At 50.4% G+C, this 19288-nt stretch overlaps 2 protein-coding genes across 2 annotated transcripts; one reads left to right on the top strand and one right to left on the bottom strand.

The window, feature by feature from the left end:
• The first annotated feature begins 10624 nt into the window (after positions 1–10624).
• Positions 10625–11584, top strand: LOC135326328 (olfactory receptor 14C36-like). The gene has a single exon (XM_064504209.1). It carries the CDS (start codon positions 10625–10627, stop codon positions 11582–11584), a length of 960 nt encoding a protein of 319 aa, XP_064360279.1.
• A 6707-nt stretch (positions 11585–18291) lies between these two features.
• LOC135326415 (olfactory receptor 6E1-like) lies at positions 18292–18879 on the bottom strand (the record flags this gene model as incomplete). Its single annotated transcript, XM_064504303.1, has 1 exon — positions 18292–18879. A coding segment is annotated over one exon (588 nt), but the record flags the coding sequence as incomplete, so codon positions are not given.
• Between the last annotated feature and the right edge of the window lie 409 nt (positions 18880–19288).

Here is a 19288-nt window from a genome sequence, read left to right as displayed (position 1 = left end):
AGTACTTGCCTTTTTTGATTCAGAACATCTGGGAGGCTGTTGATTTTGAAACAAGTCAATATCGAGTATCTCTTTTGTAATCCCCTGCTTTCTTCCACATCTTCCTCCTCTCTGTTTCTCCGGAAAAGGGGAGGAAATAGGGAACAAGTATAGCTTGCCTTCTTTAATACTCTAAATAGTGAATTTCATTAGGGTTCCCTTCAGTCATTGGAAGTGGCTTTCCCTTTAGGGGAGGGGGGAATCATCTCATGCGAAAAACCTAAAGGCTGTCCTTTTGGTTATTTGAAATAGGAAGCATCTGGAACAAAGAAAGCATGAAGCAGGGTTATATTTTAGGTGTCTAAAAGTTGGGTGCTTCAGTTTGAGCAAGTTAGCATACTCCCATATTGCCAGGGCAGAGAGAGAAGAGTGTCTGGAAGAGACTGGTAACACTTCTTTCACGTGCTGGTTACAGTCTGGGAGGACCCAGCCTCTAGAGCTCTCTGTTCATCTCCATTGACTATGTAGGGAGCCAAGGGAAAATGAGTACGGGCTCCAGCTGCTCACACACACCTCCAGTGAAGTAGGTGAAACCCCCTATTTCTATCTCAAATCTCCTAATTTATTTAGTAGCTAATTTCTTTTTCAAACCAAAGAACACGTCTAACAGAAGAAAGCCCAGGGAAAATACAGGCAATAAATGCTGATGTTTTGCCCTCCACCTTTGCATTTGGTTTTAGACATATAAAGGAAAAGAGCAGATGACTCCACAAATAGGATGCCTCAAAAATGCAAGGGTGGGAGGATGAGATGATGGGTTTTAAGTGGTGAAACAGAGGTTCTCCACAAACTGTGTTGTCCCCCCAGACCTCGTCTCAGAGCATAGCACGTGGTTTTTACACAGGGAGTAAAATGGGAAGCCCAGTAGTGGGCAATACCCCATGTTTGCACTGGCATTTTAACTTGGGGCTCAGGTTAGTCCTAGATCCCAAACACCCTGTCTTGTCCTCTGCCTCTAGTCTGGCATTGGGGAATATCTGTACTGGGTTCATCTGGAAGATTTGCTGAAATTAAGCTGCTGACTATAATTGAGCAAAAGCTCAAGCCCGGTCACCGACAGCAACATCACTGTAGCCTCAGTGAATCAGAGGTGACAGTCCCAGCTTCCCATTTTCTCAATAAGTTCCAACATTCAAAGGGTTGTGTCCTCTTAGTCTGCTGGATGTCACCTAAAATTATTCTTCTGCTGAATGTACTCTCTTAGAGGAACCTGCAAAGTTGCTGAGGGGTTACAGCAAAGCAGCTTGTCTGCTCACCATGGGGGTAACCCTCTGCTGAACCCTTTTTTCAGGCTTTGATTAGTGCAAAGGATTTGCTGTGTTCAGGTCCCACATAGCCAAAAATGGAGCTAGCATACGCGATACTGACTATGGCAGTGTGAGACATGCAGGTGAAGAAGGCTTCTTATGGCTTCCAGCAGAGGGTATTCTCGGGACAGTACATCTAGTGCAGGCATAAGACAGAGTGGTCAGTGTGAAGAAACTCAGCAACACAGTGGAGGAGGGAACAGAGCTCTCGTTTGAAGGTAGCTGGTGGCCATGGAGGCTGCTCTCATCAAAGAGATGAGGCCACAGAAGAAACAGTCTCTTTACTGGGGACAGGGGGTACCTTGGTACATAGGGCACAGGATTCCCATAGCTTCTGTGTCATTTCTCACAGCCTTTAGGGATGTCTCCAATGCCTCGAGGTGTCTAGAACAGAATCAGATGTCTATGCCTGGGCACCTGGCTCCCACCCAGAGCTTCCCTCTGTAATTAATAGACACAGGCCCCTTCCAAAGGAAAAGTATTCCATCCTCAGGTCGATGTCCAGAACTGATGGGTGGGTCACTTTTGAAATATGACAGTTTCTTCTGGTACCACGAGGGAGATACCAAAAGACTTGCTTAGGTGATGTCACATCTGCTTTCTCAAAACGTTTAGCCCCTTGGCTTCTCCCTGAATCTGGTCCCCACTAAATGCATAATGGTTCAGTCCCAGGTTTTCTTTTAGAGTGAACCAGTTTGTTCCATCAAAGAAAAAAAAAGCTTTGGGACAGTTGTGGGGAAAGTGTATTCCATTTATGAAGTGGGTACCTTCACACTACTAAAACCAACACTGCTGCACACTGCAGAGAGCAGTCTTTATCCTCTAAGTCAAGTGGTGCAGACCAACAGGGTCTGAGGCTAAGGCCAGTCCCCCTACAGAGCAGAGTGGCTGGGCCCACACTACAGGGACATGGCCTAGCCCTCCCTGGGACCCCTGAAGTGACCATCTGGCCCTAAGATAGAGTCATGCATGTGTGTGTGTGTGTCTGTGTCCGTGTGTGTTTCACATGTGTGTTTTGCCACTTAGAATGTCTTAGCAGTCTAATCCAAGAATCATTACCAGCCAGATCTAACTATTCTAGAAAGAGAAATATAATAATTACAATAATAACAGTTTAAACTGTTATACACATACTTTTCAGTTTCCACCCCTTTCCTGGTGTTACGCTCACTCTTCCCCTGCCACCCTGGGTCCTAAAGTTGCTAGTTTCACTCTGGTGTTGTTGGTGGGTTGTTACGACGAGTAGTCATCATCTGGAGTCCTTCAAGAGGTTGAATATGATTTTGTCAGTTATCACCTTGAGTTATTTTTGGAGAAGATTTCAGCTTATGAGTAGATTCTCCTTTTGGGGCTTGATTCATTTGACCACATAGAGAGGCTGCTGCTGCCTGAGAAACCCTGGGATAGCTGTGTTCCCACGTGGTGCTGGAGATTTTGGAGGCAGCTGCTACGGGACCTTAGCTTGTTGTTAGGAAAAGTATCTCAAAACAACTCAGTTGAGACAACTTATTTCCCTCCTTTGACTAGAAACAGAAGTGCAGACAACTGGGTCAGACAGAGACATCTGCACTGACAGGGTCTGGCAGGGGGTGAGATCAGCCTCCTCCCTGTTGTCCCCTAAAATGAAGTTACACTTCCTTGACCGTGCAGGGAATGTCAAGGGAGTGTGGCTAGATGTTTTAGGGACTCCTTTAAAAGGTCACAGTAACACAGGTATGTTGAGATTTGTGCAAATTTGGCCATCCAAAAATAGATGAAGCTGGTCACCCTGCTTTCCTCATCAGTTGAGAGAGCCCGACACCTCAGAGTGTGATGTGTTCTGTGCAAAGAGTGAGGAGTGGCATGAGCAGCCGTGGGCAGTGAGTGGTTTTCTGAGCACTGGTCTCTGTGTGAGACACAAAAATATCTTTTTTAACAGTGCAGGCCTGATTATAGCAGAACAGTTTAGAAAATGACATTAAAAATGAAAGAAGCAAGGAATTAAGAATAATGATTTAAAGCAAATAGATGTTTTCTTATACTTTCCAGCTTTTCATTTTTCTGTGTTCTTATTGTCTTTCTTGATTTGTTCTGTTTTGGTATACTAGTCTTCTGGGGAGATTATGCATTATCTTTTTGTCAGAAATTGAAAGTGATAATCAGAGCTGGGCTGGGATGCAGTCACAGGGTTATGGATGTCTGGGGCCATTGCAGGTGCCCTGGTCCCCTCTGCCCAGCCTCCCTCTGCAGCTCCCAGGGGCTCCGGTCTCCCGCAGGTCCCCTGTGAGAGCTGCCAGGCCCAGGCATGTGCCTCAGAGACACCGGGGCCACTCCAGGTGCCACTGGGTGCTTGTGGTTGGACACCTGAGCTCTGCCTGGAAAGGGGAAGAACTGTTTTCAACATTAAAAAAGTATATATATATGAGAACACTCCAACAACTCCTTCACTGTGTGTCTAAGCAGCCTTTGTTATCTATTTATGAATCACCCCGGGATCTCCCGACCTCTCCTGATGTCTCCCTGTCCTCACTTGCTTTTCCTTGAAACACAAAGCCAAGGGCTGATCACAGACTCCCTCTAGGTGACCTGTGGCACCACAGCACTGCCCTAGGAGTCACATTCTTTTTACCTGAAGTCCAGTCTGAATCTCTCAAGCTGCTGTTTGTGGCTCTTTCCCCTTCTCATGCTGTTTCCCACTACCAAGAAAAGCTCCAGCATCTCTGAAACCACCCTTCAAGCAGTCACAGCCTCCTACTCTACTGCCCTTTGCCTGCACTTCAGTGGGCTAAAGAAGCCCAGGTGCCTCAGCCTCTCCTCATGGACAGGTTTATTGCTGCCTATGCGCAGGACTTGACACTTCTCTTGTAAATCTTCATGAGGTACCTGTTGTCCAAATCACCCGAGTTCCTCAAGATCCTTCTGAACTTTAGCTCCTCCTGTGTCAAAAGAAAAATAAAAGACAGAGAAACAAACAAAAAAGAAACCAATACAGCACCAATGAGTTAAGAGTAAGCAGGAGTGGGCTGATTGTAGGGGAAGGGATCAGGATGGTAAAGGAGACAAACTGAGAAGGGGGGGAAGAAAAAAACTCTAGGAAACTCAAAGTGAGGTAAAGGATTGATCAGGGCTGTCTTGGGGATTGAGGTGGAGAGGACCTCAGGAGGTCTCTAGCCCAATCTCCTTGCTCCCAGCAGGGTCAGCTCTGGGGTCAGACCAGGTGGCTCTGGCCTTCAGCCAGTCTGGTCTTGGAAACCTCCAAGGCAGGAGACTGCACAGCCTCTCTGGGCAACCACCTCCAAAGCTTGATCATCCTCATAGTGGAAAAGCTTTTCCTTATGTCCTGCATGAACGTCTCTTCTTTCAACTTATGCCCATTGTCTCTTGTCCTCCCACTGCACCCTGGTGAAGAGCCTGGCTCCATCTTCTAGGTGACCTCCTCGTAGCCGTTGGAAGGCTGCTGTGAGATCCCTCCAAAGCCATCTCTTCTGCAAGCTGAACAAGCCCCCTTTCCTCACAGAGCAGGTGCTCCAGCTCCCCAACTACTGTGAGGACCCTCAGCCGAATTTGCTTCCAATTCTCAGCCTCTCTGTCGTTCTGGGAACCCAACACTGGATGAAGTATTCTGTAGGTGGTCTAATGAATACTGACTGGAAGGCAATCATCATTTCTCTTGACCTCCTGGCTGTGCTCCTGCTCAGACAGCCCACGATGCTTCTGGCCTTCTTTGCTGCCAGGCAATGCTGCTGGCTCATGTTTTGCCTCTGTCCACCAGCACCCTCAGGTCCTTTTCCACAGAGCTGCTCCCCAGGTACTCAGGCCCCAGCCTGTAACACTGTGGGGTGTTGGTTTCTCCCAGGTGCAAGACTTGGCATTTGTCCTTGCTGAATTTCAGGAGGTTCCTGACAGCCCATTCCTCCTGCCTCTAGCTCCCGCTGAATGGCAGCCCTCAAGCATATGTCTGCCCCACCCACCTCCAGTTTGGGGTCATCCACAAGTATGATGAGTGTTACCTCCTGCATGTAACTAGTACAGATGATAAACGAGACAAGTTCCTGGGGAGAGATCAACGGTGCTGCACTTCTCCCTGGCCTCCGAGAAGAGTGCTACCCATTCACCGCTGCCCTCTGACCATCCAAGCAGCTTTTTACCCATCTGGGTGTCTACTCTTCTAGACTGTAATGTTCTAACGTGCATGCAAGAATATTGTGGGAGACAGTGTCAAACACCTTGCTGAAGTCTAGGAAAAATACTTTTACTCTTCTCCATCCACAAATGCAGTTATTTATTCATAGCAGGCAATCAGGTTGGTGTGGCACAATCTTCCCTGGGTAAATCCATTCTAAGTGTTCCCAGGCACCTTCTTCTCCTTCATGTGCCCAGAAAGGTGATCTGAGAGGATTCATTTCATAACTCACTCCTCACCAAAGTGAGGCTGCACTGCCTGCACCTCCCCAGGTTGTCCTTGTGGCTGTTTTTGAAGATGGATGTAACATTTGCCGTTCTCCAGTCATTGCGACTTCACCCCATCTCCACAACCTTGCAAAGATGGTGGTGAGTGGCCTTGCAGTGACAGCAGTCAGCTCTCACAGCATCCTCTTTGCAGCCCATCTGACCCCACTGACTGGTGTAGTTTGAGTTCTCACAAGGAATCCCTCACTAACCTCATCCACCATTGGCTGTTTTTCTCCTCTGGAGTCCTGACTCAAGGCACAACAGCCCAGGAGACTTTGCTGGTGGAAACAGAAGGTAACAAGGGCTTGAGTCCCTCAGACCTATCTGCATCTGCTGCTACAAGATTCCCTGTCCCATCTAGCAGTGAGGCCACATTTTCCTTCTTGTTCTTTCATTCTTACTGGAGCAGTAGCAGCTCATCTCCATGACCTTGACGTGCCCTGCAAGTGTCATTCCTAGGGGAGCTTTTTCTTCCCTAACATCATGTCTAAGACACGGGACAATATTTCTAAATTCCTCCTTTGCCTCTCCCTTCTTCCCCCTGCTGTATGCTGCCCTATTGCCCTGGAGCCCAGGTGTGAGGTCCCTGTTTAGCCAAGTTGGTCCCCTGAGGTGTCTGCTAGTTTTAGTGAGTATTGGGATGGCCCATCCCTGTGCTTGGCAGGTCTGTCCTTAAAGACCTGCTGGGTTTCCTGAGAGAAAAGCCTCACCTTTATTGGCCCATCTGGCAGCTGTGTGAAGAAGTTGTCCTTGATGCCCTCCAGAATCCTCCTGGCCTGCTTGCACTCTGCTGTTGGCCCTTCCAGTTCATGTCAGGGGGATTAAAGTTCCCCCCACCAGAACCCGGGCCTGTGATTGACAGACTTTCTCCCATTGCTTTTAGGAGACTGCATCCACCCCCTTACCCTGAGTAGGTGCTCTGTAACTCCAGTCATGATGTCACTCTTACTGTGATGCTCACCCACAAGCTCTCACCCAAACCCTTGTCCATCCCATGCAAGAGCTCCACACACCCGAGCTGCCCCTTCACACAACAGACATCCCCCCTCCTCATCTTGCCTGACAGTCTCTCCTGAAGAGATTGTACCCTACAAGCATCACCCTCCAATCCTGTGAGGGATCCCACCATGTCTCAGTCATTCCAATGACATTTCAGACCTCTGACAGCTTGTGCATCTCCAGCTGTTCCTGTGTGTACACCAGGATGCATTCATTTGCATATATTTGGGCTTCAGAGCCTTCAGCTGTGGCACAGAGCGCAGACTGGTCGTGGTAAAACCTGTTACCAAGAGCCAAAGACACTGTGTGTGCAATGGCCCCACTTCAGAGCAGAGACATGCTGGCATAGATAGCAGGTGGCAATGTAATGGTGAAAGGAGGTTCTCACTAAGAGAGCAAACCCTGCAGTGCCCAAGGCCAGGGCAAAACAGAGCTGGGCTGTGCAGGAGTGGCAGGAGAGGGGTTTGCTGCCTGAGCTGATTCACAGTAGTGGGCATCTAGTGCCCTTTGAGATGGCCCAGGAAATTCCCCATCTGGCCCCCACCGGAGGCTCCAAAAGGATGAGTGTCACAGTCACTCCAACAAAGCAAGCAGACACTGGCACATGCCTTGAACCATCTCTGTCTCTTCACATGTCTCGAGGTGTTTGTCTGTGGGCAACTGACTCCCACTCTCCATCTCCAGTGACTCCACTGGGAGCTTAGACAAGGAGCTCATGGGCAGATCTCTCTGTTGTGCACACTTCAGCTTGGGCAAGGGGAATCTCAGCTCCTGTGTGTTTGTGGATATAATGGGAGGGATCTGAATCCCACTCCAGCCCAGGGCCTTCTAAACCATCATGAGATGCCCAGATTGACTCATCTGAATCAATATATGAACCATGGCATCAATGAATCCCTTCTTGGCCCTGCCTAGGTGTCCTGCCTAGCTAAGAGATGGGAAGAGGGGCTTCCAGAATGGGATGTTTCCATCTCTTGCAAATAACCATCCTCTGATGAAATAAATTGCAAGGCTGCAATCAGTCTTCCTTCAGTGCTTAGAGAGGGACCATTGGTGATTATTTTAGTTTATTGCGGTGAACATTTCCCAGGAGGAGGGAGCACAAGGGACAGAGACATTGGTGTCTGCAGCTGGGCCTCTGCTCCTGAGTGGGGCCAGGCTCCTGGGATGGAGGGAGCTCATGGCAACCTGGCAGCACTGCCCAGAGACAGCTGTGTGCAGGAGCAGCTCCTCTGCCAAGAGCAGCAGGGCTGCGGGCACTGCCTGCTGCTGCTGACATGAGCTGAGAGAAGGCAGAGAGAAGTGGAAGGCAGTGTGGAGTGGGAGGACAGAGGAGAGCTGCTTGTGGGAGAAATCTTCACAGCCCCTGACATGGTAAGTCTCTGGCTGCAGGGCAATGCTCCAGATTTTCCTGGAGAGGTCTTCTGAACTCAGCCCAAACCATGGCTGATAGGCTTTTAAATGCTCTCTCTCCTGGATTATCCAGGACATAGCAGGAGGAAGATATGCTTCAGAACAGGGATTCCCTGCCTCACTGTCAGAGGGATGGGACATTCTGCTACCTTCTTCCAGAGATACTGCAGCGGTGTGCTGCTGGGGTGGGCACCCAGGTCTGTGCAGGGCAGTGATTCAAGGCAGCATTCCTGTGCCCCAGGGTGCTGTGTGCCCAGGGCAGTGACTCTGCTGCCTGCAAGGGTCAGCACTTAGCCTGCACGGGGAGCTCCCCACGGCACTGAGGGAGAAGCTCTGGGTGGGAGGATCGAGCCCTGGCCAGGCAGGTTCGTTCTCCCATCAAGAGGGTACTGCATGGGTCAAGGCTGCTCACCGCTCTAGCTCATGCACAGGACATGTCCAAGGGATCTTTCCAAGAGGAAGATCAAGAGAAGGGCTACTTCCAAGGGAAGGAGCTTTCCTTCTGGCATCTGTGATTTCCATTTTCCCCCTAATTTTAGCAGGGAGAAAAAAGGAGAGGTTTCTTTTTTAGGAAAGAACTGGGACTCACACACCTCCCCTCTCAGAGATCAGGAGGTCTGGGAGAAAGCTCAGCAAACCCCTTCAACCCCACCTCAGCCTACAGACAGCATTGGCATCACCTGTGTGGTCTCCCTGGGGTTTATGGTACCTGCTCCTTACAAACTGCAGGCACAGAGACGCCTCTGGACAGTGCACTGTCCCAGGAGGTTTCTGTCAGGCAGATCTGAGCACACCAAAGGTGTGATGCGGTCTGTGAGCACTGCCTGGAAAAAGATGTTGGGATGGAGAAAGGTCCCAGCAGGGACTGCTCCAGGCAGCAGAGACAGGCAGGGAAGGAGAGGGAACTGCTAACAGAAGCATCGTGGGAGGATGGATTTGGGCAAGTCATGGTCAGTCCCTCCAGTGCAAGCACATTCCACTGAGCAAGCCCCCCATGTCTCTGCTCCCACCCAGCAGAGCCTCTGCCCTGACAGCCATGGAGTCCAGGCCATGAGTCACGTCCTCTGCAGCCAGACCTCTGCCAGAGGAGAGGGGCATCTCTCCTGCCAGGGGCCTGTCTAGCGCTGCCCAGCAAAGAGGCTGAGCGTGACTGCCCTGCAATGTCACCTTCTGCCAGGTGGCATGCCCAGCAGGGTAAGGTGGAGGCTTTCCCAAGTGTCCCTCTGTCTCTCTCCTTGCCTCCCTTGGCAGCAGGATCATGGTGTTGCTCCTTCTTCCCTCTCCTGTCCATGCTGCTCCTGTTCTTCTCTCAGGCTGTCCAGGGTGGATGGGTTTTCAATTGCAGTTCAGACACCACCCCTGCGAGCTGGGCAACAGAGGGGTCTGCATGGAAGTGAGGGGTCAGCAGTGCCCTTCTAAGCTGTGCAGCTCCAGGAAATGCAGTCTGTGGGGCTGGGAAATGAGCTGATCCTCCCTTAAGGAGAGCCCATCTTCAGTCCTCATGGTCCTTTGACTGTTTCCCTGTGGTGTCCTGCCAGGCTGCGAGCTGCCCTCCAGAAAGGCACTGCTGTCTCATAGCACCTCTGTGATGTCTGAGAGACTGTGAAGACAGTACGGAGATGCAGAAAGTATGGAGATGATGGTGGGAGGCTGTATATGGGCATCTGAAAAGAGCCCCGTGTGTCCTTGGCTAGAAGGGGAGTGTGAAGACCTCCCTCTGGTGCCCTGAGAAAGGGTGAGAAGGTTGGAGACCAGCACTTTGAAAGTGGAGTCCTCTGCTCTCAGCAGTGGCTAGTTTCCTTTTAGGGCAACATATGAGTGCGATCGTCCACCAGCTCAATGAGGTGGGAGCACAAGACAGCTGGGAACAAGACTAATAGACAGACTAGCTATCCTCATGCTGCAACAAGGGACAGTGAATCCGTTTTTTTCAGGACTCACAGTAGAAATGCCAAGGATTTCTACCTTTGAGGAGCACTCCCCAAGGGTGACAATGACATTTCAAAGAAAATAAATAAGAAATCCCAGAAACGCTGTTCCTCAAACATCATACTTCAGAATGGGGAGTGAAGAGGGTGAAAAGCCCTTCTACATGATGGGTGGATTTCAGCTGATAGAAATGGTGAATGTCAGAGCTAGTCACCCCCATTCCCCAGTTCCCACTGTTGTACAGCAGAACTGACTCCTCTGGAGCCCATGGGTAGAGGTCTCTTCCCCTCACAGCAGCATATTCAGCCAATGCAAAGTGGAGCTGAAGCAAGGGAGCTGCACAAAGATCCTCTCAGTAGAGAGAGGCAATGTGTGTGTGTGGGGGGGGGTTGTATGAGAACTGCATTAATTGTTTTTTTTTTTTTTTTTTTTTGCTTGAAAAGTGTCTCCTAACTTGTCAATGTCTTTTCTCCTTTGGACAGTCCCCCATGCCTGGAGAGAGCAAAATGTCCAACAGCAGCTCCCTCCACAAGTTCCTCCTCCTGGCGTTTGCAGACACATGGGAGCTGCAGCTCTTGCACTTCTCGCTCTTCCTGGGCATCTACCTGGCTGCCCTCCTGGGCAACGGCCTCATCATCACAGCTGTAGCCTGCGACCGCCACCTTCACACCCCCATGTACTTCTTCCTCCTCAACCTCTCCCTCCTCGACCTCGGCTCCATCTCCACCACTGTCCCCAAATCCATGGCCAATTCCCTGTGGGACACCAGGGCCATTTCCTACTCAGGATGTGCTGCCCAGATCTTCCTCATTTTCTTCTTATTAGGAGGAGAGTATTCTCTCCTTACAGTCATGGCCTATGACCGCTACATTGCTATCTGCAGACCCCTGCACTATGGGACCATCATGGGCAGCAGAGCTTGTGTCAAAATGGCAGCAGCTGCCTGGGGCAGTGGTTTTCTCAGTGGTCTCCTGCACACTGCTAACACATTTTCAATACCACTCTGCCAAGGCAACATAGTGGACCAGTTCTTCTGTGAAATTCCCCAGATCCTCAAGCTCTCCTGCTCAGACTCCTACCTCAGAGAAGTCGGGCTTACCGTGGTTAGTCTTTCTTTAGTCTTTGGGTGTTTCATTTTCATTGTGGTGTCCTACGTGCAGATCTTCACTGCTGTGCTGAGGATCCCCTCTGAGCAGGGACGACACAAAGCCTTTTCCATGTGCCTCCCGCACCTGGCCGTGGTCTCCCTGTTTGTCAGCACTGGCATGTTTGCCTACCTGAAGCCGCCCTCCCTCTCCTCCCCAGCTCTGGATCTGGTGGTGGCTGTTCTGTACTCAGTGGTGCCTCCAGCAGTGAACCCCCTCATCTACAGCATGAGGAACAAGGAGCTCAAGGAGGCACTGAGGAAAGTGATTTCATGGACATTTTTCAGCAGTGGTAAAATTGCCATTGCTCTCCACAAATGACTCCCACGGTATCTCAGACTAGGACTGAGCATTGTTTGTTCACTTTAGTTTTATTATGATTATTGTTACTATTATTAGTAGTATTCCTATTCCTGTTGCTGCACAAATGCTTGGGTTCATTCCACCTTCACTGAGACTGCTGTCTCTCACTTGGTACCTATATAACATTGTGTCTTACACTGAGTCAGAGCTGACTCCCTCACAGTATCTCTGTAATAAAGTAGGTTCTTTGTGGTGCAGTGCTTGAAGGCTGGCTTTTCTTTCTAAACTGGTATTAAGAATATGCCCAAGGAATTGCATTACAGAAGGGCCTACTGCACAGGGTTCTCCATGGGTTCAGGAGCAAAAAGCTCATAATCATGCAGTGATCTCTTAGAGACCAAGCACTGGGTTGAGGACTCACCCATCGGTGTCCAGTGACAGTGGAGGCAATGAATGGTCACAATTTCACATACCCAGAGCTGTGCCACATTTTAAGGCCCAGTGTCAGATGCCTGTCCTTCTGGAGGGGAAGCTGAAGCTGCCAGGAGAGCACAGGGGATCTGCTGGGACAGCGTGTGCCTGGGGTGGGCAGTGAGGGGAACCTCACAAAGGGAGAGGTCCTCCAAGGTGGAGTCACCTAAAGGTAAAGTGCTAAACCCAGGTATCTGTGGGCAAAGGAGGCCTCTGCAAACCCAGGAGAGGCAGTGAGGACCCAGCTGGCACAGGAAAGGGAGACTGGAGAGCCCTCTGTGTCACCCTCTGTGAAATACCAGGGCCAGGATCTAGAGGCACACCTGGACACAACTAGCACCCTTGGAAATGCTCCATAGTCTTTCCAAGCACCTGCCACATCTGCATCCCCATGGAGGGATTAGAAGCCATGATCCTCATTTGGTTGGGTGTGCTTTCCACCCTGACCAGCACGGCCAGTGCAGGGTCACCCTGTGGACCCATGACTTCACAGCCTGCTTGCTTTGCAGAGCAGCACCATCAGCTCAGGGTCCTGTGGGAGAACAGGGGAGGGGTGTGGGAATGGCCAGCAAGATCAGAGGAGGAGTTGGGAGAGGTGAGAAGGAAGTGGAACTGAGCTTGAAAGTGTCTTGGAGAGATGAATGCCAACTTTTAATCCAAGAATAAAAGGTTCAGAGTGTGGGTACACTACAGCGAGCTCTTGGTGCAGAGCCAGAAGTCCTTGCTGTCCTAGCTGTCCACATGGCCTGGGAAGTGGCTGAAGAAGGATTAATGCTCCCCACCCGCCCAGCTCATCATGCCATCATCCCTCCTGATGGGTGGCACCAAAATGAAGGCTGGGACTCTTTGTCAGAGCTTGCATTGAAGGAAGCCGGACCCAGGAGCCACATCGGTTTGCTGCTCTCTCTCAGGCGCTGTCCCCAGCACATGTCCTTGAGACAATCTCCCTCACCCTGCATGCTGGTCCTTACCCCAAAAGTCACATCCAGAAAAGGGTCCATGCCCAGCTGGAGGACTGTGCATCCAACTGTGACCCCCGGGAGGCGAGCCCTCTCCTGGGTCCTCTGCAGGTCAGGCAGGGAGCATGCAGAGGAGGTCCTGGGGCCATCCACTCAGCCTGTAGAGCATCCTCCTCCCATGGGAGACCTCAAGCAGGGTGCTTCAGGGCAAAGATCCAGCCCAGCTGCTTGTTGCATGAACAGGGAGGAGAAGCTGTCCCAGGAAACTCCTCACACACCCAGTCCATGGTACGAGCCATCTCCAGCACTGGCCATTCCCCATGTTCCTGGTGAGGGCTGATCTTTGAATGTGAGCAGCTCCGTCTGCCTGCTGGGCTCAGCACCTGTGTGGGGGGAATGGCCATCCAACTTGGCCTCTCTCCCTGGGCCCAGACCCCAGCAGACCGTGGAGCATGGCCTTCTGCTAACCCTGGGCGGACAGGATCAGGGCTGGGCAGGGGCCGATGACTGGTGGGAGGCTGCTGGGCAGGAGAGCTTTGGGGGACAGGGCGCCAAAGACTGTCATGGGAACCATGCTGGGGGGACATTTCCCCACCCTGAACGCACCCTGTCCTGTGTGGTGCCTGCACAGTGGGGCCATGGGGGTCACACGGAGGGCAGCAGGGCTGGGCCAGCACAGGGACAGGAGGGAGACAGGAGCCACGACACTCCAGGAGCTCCCGACAGTCCTGGAGGGGAACCACTGCTGCTAGCAGAGTCGGGGATTTCTCAAGGGCTGCAGCCACCGGCACAGGCTGCCAGGACTCCCAGACCCAGCACAGGTGGTTGGAGCCCAGTAACGCAGCTCATGGGGCCTTCAATCCTGTGTCACTGCCCTCTCTCAGGCGCACTGCTGGGTGTCACTCCCTGCACAGGCAGGGAGAGGAGCTGCTGGAGGTCTTGTGTTCTCACCCCTGCTGATCTCGGCTCTGCCCTGGTGTCAGCCCACAGGCTCTGCCCTGGGTCATGGTATGTCTCCATACCCTCTCCTCGGAGACCATGTAGGGACCTGCAGCACATAGCTCTGCTTGGAGCTGGCCACCACAGCCCACCTGCACAGGGCCCAGAGAACCCAGTAAGGCTGTGCTTGGAGGTGAGGCTGTGATTGTCCTTGGTCAAAGTAGATGGGATGGTCTGGCTGGCAGCCAGGAGAGGAAAGGACAAGAGACAGCAAGGAGAAGATGCAATAAGGGAAATGTCATATGAGTTTATGGAAAAAAATAAAGAAATAACCATGGTAGTTGAGCAGCACTGAGTCAGGGGCCAGGAGATCTTTCAAAACTCTCCCAGAGAAAGCACTCACCAACCTGATCTAAATGTAGTTAGCTCAGCTCAGAGCAGGTTGTGGTCCTGGAGATCTCCAGCAGTCTCTCCCAACCCAAATCCTCCAGGAGGAAGGGGCTGGAAGGAGGAGTCCTGAGCAGGGGACACTGTTGTGGGGTTGAGGTCTTGCTGGTATTTGTACTGCCTGGTCAAGCCTGTCCTCAGAGTCACACAGGGAGTGAGTTCATCCTCAAAAGGAGTCTCTGCTCCATGGGCAACAGGAATGAAACCAGTGCAGGGAGACTGCAGAAGAGTTCTCAGGAACACGCCAGGCATTCAGCCCCTTCGACTGCTGAGGTGTCCCCAGACCAGTGCTTTGCATGCTGGGTCTTGAGGGCTGAGAAATCTTTAGAGCCAGAGCAGATCGGAGTCCCATGTCCTGGGCCCACGGGTTACAGGGCATCAGCAGGGCTGTACTGGCTGCAGGGAGGGAATCACTGCCCAGAGCAGGAGCAGATCCCCCTCGGCCCTCCCCTCTCTCTTCACACCACAGAACAGAGATTGTGTTTCCCATATTGACCCTCCCTGACTGGCTGTATTCCCAGCTGGGGGGAACACAGTCTTCAGACTAGGGAAATGTAGGAGAGCCCAGTCTGACCTAGAGGAGCGGGGTCCCACCACACCTGCTGGGTGGCCAGGGCTGCAGGCTGCAGACCCCACGCTGTTCCCTGCAGACCTCCTGCCTGGGGCTGGAGGGTGCCCAGCAGCAAGGCAGGCATGCCTGCGGTTCTGGTGCCATTGGGGTGGTGGCCTTTGGACCAGCCTCTGTCTGTAAGGGGCTCAGGAGCTTCTCCGCCTCCATGTTAGTGGCAAAGTTAGTGTCCCAGGTGGTTTGTGGCATACAACGACACAGACCTGAGGTAGGAATGGCCAATTATATAGCAATCAAGCTCAGCCACTCCTCTAAGTATCTCCTAGACATTGTGGCATCTCGTGATAGGTAGGAAGACATCTCCTGATGCCCAGCAGGCGGGCAGGACAGTCCAGCAGGACAGGCCCACCGCAGCTGCTGGCACGTAGGCAGGGGGGCACACCGTGTCTGCTGGCACGTAGGCAAGAAGGCACATGATCACTGGCAACTCAAGTGCACACATTCTGGCCACAAATCATAGTTACCACATCATTACTTTCTGCCTTAAAGATTCTCTGCTGTCTTACACAGCATCATTCTATCTTGGTCCCCAACAGTCTATGAAGCCTACTCAGGCTGGGGATTTCTATGCATATGACACCCTGGGTGATTAGTGTTAGGTCCTTATTTATTCATTTAGTTATTTCTTCAGAAGCAGACTAATAACAAAGGTGCCAGCACAGCCTTTGGCATTATCTGCTGGGGGGCGGGGGGGGGGGGGGTTAGCCCTGAAACTTTGTGTTCATAAACAGCCACAGAAAGTCCATGAGACTCATAACCCTTTTTAATTCCCATTCTCACTGAGGTTTCCTTTCTACCCCTTCTTCATCCCATGCTACTTCCAGTGCTAACTCCAGGAAAGAAATGTGATTTCGGACATTTGTTCCAGTTTCCTGTATTTGTTACATATCATAGAAAATACAGCCCTTCCCTGTTTCTGGGAGTTTGACCACAGGCATGAAACGCTGATGCTGGCTGACATTCAAGATCTTTTCATGACACAAACTGCATTCCCAGCTTTTACGCTTGAGATTCTTTTCCATGTAGACTGTGCACCTCTCTCACAAAATCATAGACAAACCATTTAAAGTCTAATAGCCATGGCCTTGTGTTGGCCCAGATCTACATATAAGCTTGCAGTTAGGACACCTTATTCTTGTGCCTATGCTATCTGCACAGTTTTGCAGCAGGCGGAAATGGCAATAATGTAGCTATGGAGATGTTTGTGCAATGTCTGACAGAGCTCCAAAGAATTTCTCGACCCAAATACCTTCCTGTCATTCCTAATACGAGAGTAATAGCCATTGTGTAAAAGGAGAAAACAGGTCTTGAGATATTTGCAATAGGTATTTAGCTTAAAAATCCCCCAGTTTTTTTTTTTTTTACCCGTGGATATGATGAAGATGGGTATAGTAATGTGCAGCAGATCCTGAGACAATGAAGTTTTGCTCACCACGACTGTCCTGCTCATGGACTGGCAGCAAAACAGTGATCATTGACCCTGCTATTTAGATTAATGAAGTAGTGCTACTTTCCTTAGATAGTTTTAAATGGAGGGTAGTTCATATGGCACTACCTGTCCAAACCCAGCCACTTTTACAATAAAGGTTGGCAGATGATAAGTCTGACCAAAAAAAAAAAAGGAAAAATCTCCCTTTGACTCTAGGGGATCACTGACCCAAACACTTGTAAAATCTTTGTGTTCGTATTGCTTAGATTAATAGTGGGGAAATAGAAAGATGTGTGCCAAAGCTGGTCCTTCATGCTGCAACCCCAAAGCCTAAGCCTATAATCAACTCTGTCCCCTTTGGGGATCACAAAGTAATGGAGAAGAGGGACCTTGACATCAAGATCAAGCGGGTGCAGCACCTCCAAGGCCTGCACTGTTAAAGGACGCTGATCCTGGTGGACTTTTGGATCCAGGGGATTCCTCCTCCCTGGTCCACTGGATGGGAGACTGCTGCGGTTCTCTGCTCCCTGGTCCTGCCAGCAGTGAGGCTGCACATGTGCTTCCAACAGGCACACACACACTCTGTACAGACATGGTGGGCCACCAAAAAGTCAGTTCAGCCAAGGCACAGTACCTTTACAGGCACCACAGAGACACGAGCAGCACTCATAAACATGAACCATGCAAATGGCCTGGTCCTGTTTTTGCTCACCGGCTAATGAGACTCCAAGCTTGCAGGAGACCTCACAGGCACCCTTGCATGGGTGTCTCTGGCAGCTGGCTGCCTTGACGGCTGCAAGCCTTCCACACATGTACTCACACAGAACAGAGAACGCTCACCCAGAAAGTAGCTAGGAACAGGATTTAATACGACGCTAAGGCAGACCGCAGTGACCAGACACACAGCTTGGCCGGGCAAGTGTACTTGCCAGCAGCTTGCTTACACAAAACTGGCCCCTTTTATTCCCTTTCCCTCCATTTTCCCATGCTTTTTCTTCCATAATCCAGCTGATCCCTCCCTTTCACCAGCTTTATCCCCTTTGCAATAAACAGTCTGTCACTAAGCTTTTTTTCCTCATTGGTCCCAGTTTTACTATGTATGTACTCAAACACATATGTAGTAGACAATTTAGTCAGTTAGCTCAACCTCAAGCCAGAGCCTAGTTGTCTGCCTGCATACCCTAACCTACCCACGTTGCTGGTGGAGCTGTAGGCCTGGATGGGAAGACCAGGGCCACCACATCCTCCACTGCAGTGCAGAAGGACCCAGGCTGGAGCTGAATTTTTGTGCTTAGCATCTTCTGTTATTCAGGGAGAGAAGATGTTCTGAGCTTTTCTCAACAGTCCGGGGACATTGTCCCCAGAGTTTTCAGCTAAATTTCCTGAGATGACTTATGAAAGCCTCCCTGTGTCAACACCCACTGGCAGTCTATGCCCCAGTCCTAAGAAGTACGTTTCCAGCATTTTATTAATATTTTTCAGATTTTGTTTATAATAAACCCCTGTGACCAAGACACACAATTCATATTTCTTCCTTTCACTACTACAATCCAATGTGAAAATAAATCTCCTGAGGCACCTGTATTTAGTAGCTACATATCTCTGTGTGTGAGATATTTTATATGATACATAATTAAAATTGCTATCTCGAGAAACATCATGACTGGGGGAAAAGTCCAACCTTTGCACTGCCAATGGCTTCCTTCAAGGCCAGTTTCACAGTCTTGTTTCTGAGACTGTAGATGAAGGGATTTAAGAATGGGTACAGGACAGTGTTCAGCAAAGCTACAGTTCTGTTGGTCTCCAAGGAAACATCTTCTGAGGGTTGTGCGTAGAGAACAATGCAGCTTCCATATGCGATGGCTAAGGTGATGAGATGGGAAGAACATGTAGCAAAAGCTTTCTTCCTCCCAGATGCTGATGGCATGTGCAGAATACAATGGAAGACACACATGTAGGACACCAGGACTAAACATAAGGAACCCAGCACTACAAATGATATGAAAAGAGAGTCTACTTTCCAAAGCAGGCTGGTGTCAGAGCAGGACAGTTTGAACAAGGGAGCGTTGTCACAAAAAAAATGGTGGATCTTGTTTGGGCCACAGAACGTCAGCTTTGAGAGCAGGACCAGGCGGGAACTCGAGAGTGTGAAGCCTATGACCCAAGCAGCAACAAGGAGCTGGGTGCAGAGCTGCCACTTCATGACAGCAGCATAATGCAAAGGTTGGCAGATGGCAACGTAGCGGTCAAAGGACATGACAACAAGGAGACCCATCTCTGTACCACCCAGGGCAAAATAGAAATAGGACTGGGCAAAGCAGCTGCTTAAAGAGATTGTTCTCCTGCCAGAGCTCAGAATCACCAACAATTTGATAGTTGTGGAGGATGTAAACCAGATTTCCAGGAATGCCAGATTGCTGATGAAAAAGTACATGGGGGTTTGCAGGTGGTGATCCACACACACGAGGAAAATGATCGCTGTGCTCCCTATCACAGTTGTCAGGTATATGAGCAGAAGGAGCAGGGAGAGAAACAGCTATAGTCGTTGATCAAGCCCTGAGAAACCCTCTAGGATGAACTCAGCAACTACAGTTCCATTTCCTGGTCCCATGCCCAATTTCAGTACATCCTGCTGAGAGGGGAGCAGGAAGAAACAAGTGTGAGAATTTCACAGTCTGCACAGGAGGCTGTATCCTTCTTTCTTTGCTCCCTTGCTTGCTTCCTATGTAACACGGACAGAAAATTCCTCTCAACCATTCATTGCACCCTGATTTCTCTGTTTCACATTTACAGTCCTCAGAGATTTTACTGTCTTCTTTCTACCTTTTCCAAACTCTCACAAAGGATTC

The sequence above is a fragment of the Dromaius novaehollandiae genome, unplaced genomic scaffold (assembly GCF_036370855.1).
Source record: "Dromaius novaehollandiae isolate bDroNov1 unplaced genomic scaffold, bDroNov1.hap1 HAP1_SCAFFOLD_27, whole genome shotgun sequence".
NCBI lineage: Eukaryota > Metazoa > Chordata > Aves > Casuariiformes > Dromaiidae > Dromaius > Dromaius novaehollandiae.
The sequence above is the reverse complement of the archived record's forward strand: the minus strand, read 5'-3'. Positions and strand labels throughout refer to the sequence as shown.